Raw genomic sequence first — 2,369 nt, forward strand, 5'->3', positions numbered from 1 at the left:
AGCCACCACCGAAAAAGCACTGGCCCTGGTTGTCGACAGCCTGGCCTCCTTAAGACTCAGGAGGGCCACTTGGTTCTGGGCCCCTGAACGCAGTGTTCTCTGGGAAATATGTGGAGAAAGGTGGTCCCTCAGGTATGTAGGCCCCTGACCATAAAGGGCTTTAAAGGTAAGAACCGGCACCTTGAAATGAATTCAGTATGCTATTGGCAGCCAGTGCAGTGCCTTTAGCACAGGCTGGATGTGCTCCCGGACTGGGAGTCCCATCAACAGCCTGGCCACAGCATTTTGCACCACCTGCAGCTTCTGGATTTGAGACAAGGGCAGCCCCATATAGAGAGCATTACAGTAGTCCAGTCTCAAGGTGACCATTGCATGGATCACTGTTGTCAAGTCATTGCATTCGAGGAAGGGGACCAACTGCTTGATCAGCTGAAGATGATAAAAGGCTGGTTTGACAATGGCTGCTACCTCCAGTGTGGACACCAAAGGTACCCCATTGAAGGTCGGAAGCAGGATCCCTACCCTCAAACTGCCCCGACTCGGGCAAAGGACCTTCGTCTTCGTTGAATTCAATTTCAGCTGACTCAGCCTAAGCCACAACTTGTAACTCCCAGACTAGATCTTCTGGTTTGGTGTCGGACTGACCGCCCAACAGCAGATAGAGCTGGGTGTCATCCGTATACTGGTGACATCCCTGCCCATGCCTCTGGGCAATCTGGGCAAGGGGGCGCATGTAGATGTTAAAAAGCATCACGGACAACAATGCCCCTTGAGGCACTCCACAATTCAGTGGGTGCCTCTGGGATAGTTGATTCCCCAGTGCCACCCTTTGTCCCCAACCTTGGAGAAAGGAGGCAAGCCACTACAAGGTCAATCCCTGAACCCCGATGTTGGCGAGGTGGTGGAACAGTAGCTGATGGTCGACTGTGTTGACCATGTGGAATCAGCCTTCATCTTCTCTGCAGGCACAACAAAGATGTGTGAGAAGTAGCAAATTTAATTGAGTCAGATAATAAACAACCTTTTTTCTGAGCATCTGTCTACCTAGAAATAGGCCTTTGCATCTCATTACTCTAAAAGCACCATGAATATAATGAGTGATCAGGACTGGCTACCTTGGGACGATGTCGTCATCTCAAATTCGTCATAGGTTTTGCACATCCGCTGGATGACGTCAATCTGCTCCAAGGTTAGACGTACAGCATCTTTGTTCTGAGCACCGCAGAAGGCAAACACGGACCAAAACTGGAGTGTGGGGGGAATGAAAAGTAATTTTCTGCTATTTATTTGAGAAATGTACAGCCAGACTTTCTGTAGTAAATAGCCCTCTTGGCAAGTTATGTATAAACGGAAAATAAAATCACAAGAGCTCTTCATGATTTAAAAAAAGTCTTTTAAAAGATCTCTGATATACATAAAACAACAGTAAAAGACAAGCCTAGGAGTCAACAAAAACCTAATTAAAGTGTGTGGGAAACCAATTGTTTCTTTTTAGGACATTTTAAAGCCACTTCTTCAGGAAACATACCTGAGGCACCTTACAAAATAAAACATAATAAAAGCAAAGATTAAAAATGTGAAGAAGAAGAGATTGGATTTATACCTTGCCCTTCACTACCCAAAAGAATCTCAGAGCGGCTGACAATCCCTTTCCTTTCCCCTCCCCACAACAGACACCCTGTGAGGTAGGTGGGGCTGAGAGAGCTCTCTCAAGAACTGCCCTTGAGAGAACAGTTCTGAAAGAATTTATAACTGACCCACGGCCACACCAACAACGGTATGTGGAGGAGTGGGAAATCAAAGCCGGTTCTCCAAGTTCAGAGTCCACGCTCCTAACCACGACACCAAACTGGCTCTCAATAGTTATCATTTAAAATCCAGCATGAAAAACCCACCCACAACACAAAAATGTAGACCACTGAGCAGTCTGAAATAACAATTTTCAGACTAAAAGAACACTCAAATGGCATTAAAAGATCAGCCTCTTAATTAAAAACTTGGGTGAACAGAAATGTGTTGACCTGGCACAAAGGATGCACAGACCCAGGAAGGTACCTTGTTCCAGCAGAGCTCCCACAGCTACTGGGCTAGTTTCCTTTGGGAAGGATGAAGAGGGTGAGGAGGAGACCAAGAGGGGGCTACCAACTTTTAAACCCGTCCCTTTAATATCAGTTGCTTGTTGGCAACCTCAGACTGGGAGGCAGTATTGTTGCCCACTACCAGGTGGGACCTGGAGATCCCTGGAATCACAACAGATCTCCAGACAACACAGATCTGTTCACCTAGAGGAAATGGCTGCTTTGAAGGGTGGACTCTATAGTGTGATCCTTCTCTTAGGTCCCTCCCCAAACCCCACCCCCTCCAGACTC

At 47.0% G+C, this 2,369-nt stretch overlaps 1 protein-coding gene across 1 annotated transcript in view; it reads right to left on the reverse strand.

Annotated features, from left to right (window-relative positions):
* The window catches only part of LOC107105776 (dipeptidase 2-like), a 62,085-nt gene that overhangs the window by 51,150 nt on the left and 8,566 nt on the right, over window positions 1-2,369 (reverse strand). The window contains exon 2 of the mRNA XM_015405800.1: window positions 1,116-1,245. Within this exon, the coding sequence (XP_015261286.1) occupies window positions 1,116-1,245 (130 nt within the window). The remainder of the gene's footprint in view (window positions 1-1,115; window positions 1,246-2,369) is intronic.

Source organism: Gekko japonicus, unplaced genomic scaffold (assembly GCF_001447785.1).
Source record: "Gekko japonicus isolate JY-2015 unplaced genomic scaffold, Gekko_japonicus_V1.1 scaffold144, whole genome shotgun sequence".
Taxonomy (NCBI): Eukaryota; Metazoa; Chordata; class Lepidosauria; order Squamata; family Gekkonidae; genus Gekko; species Gekko japonicus.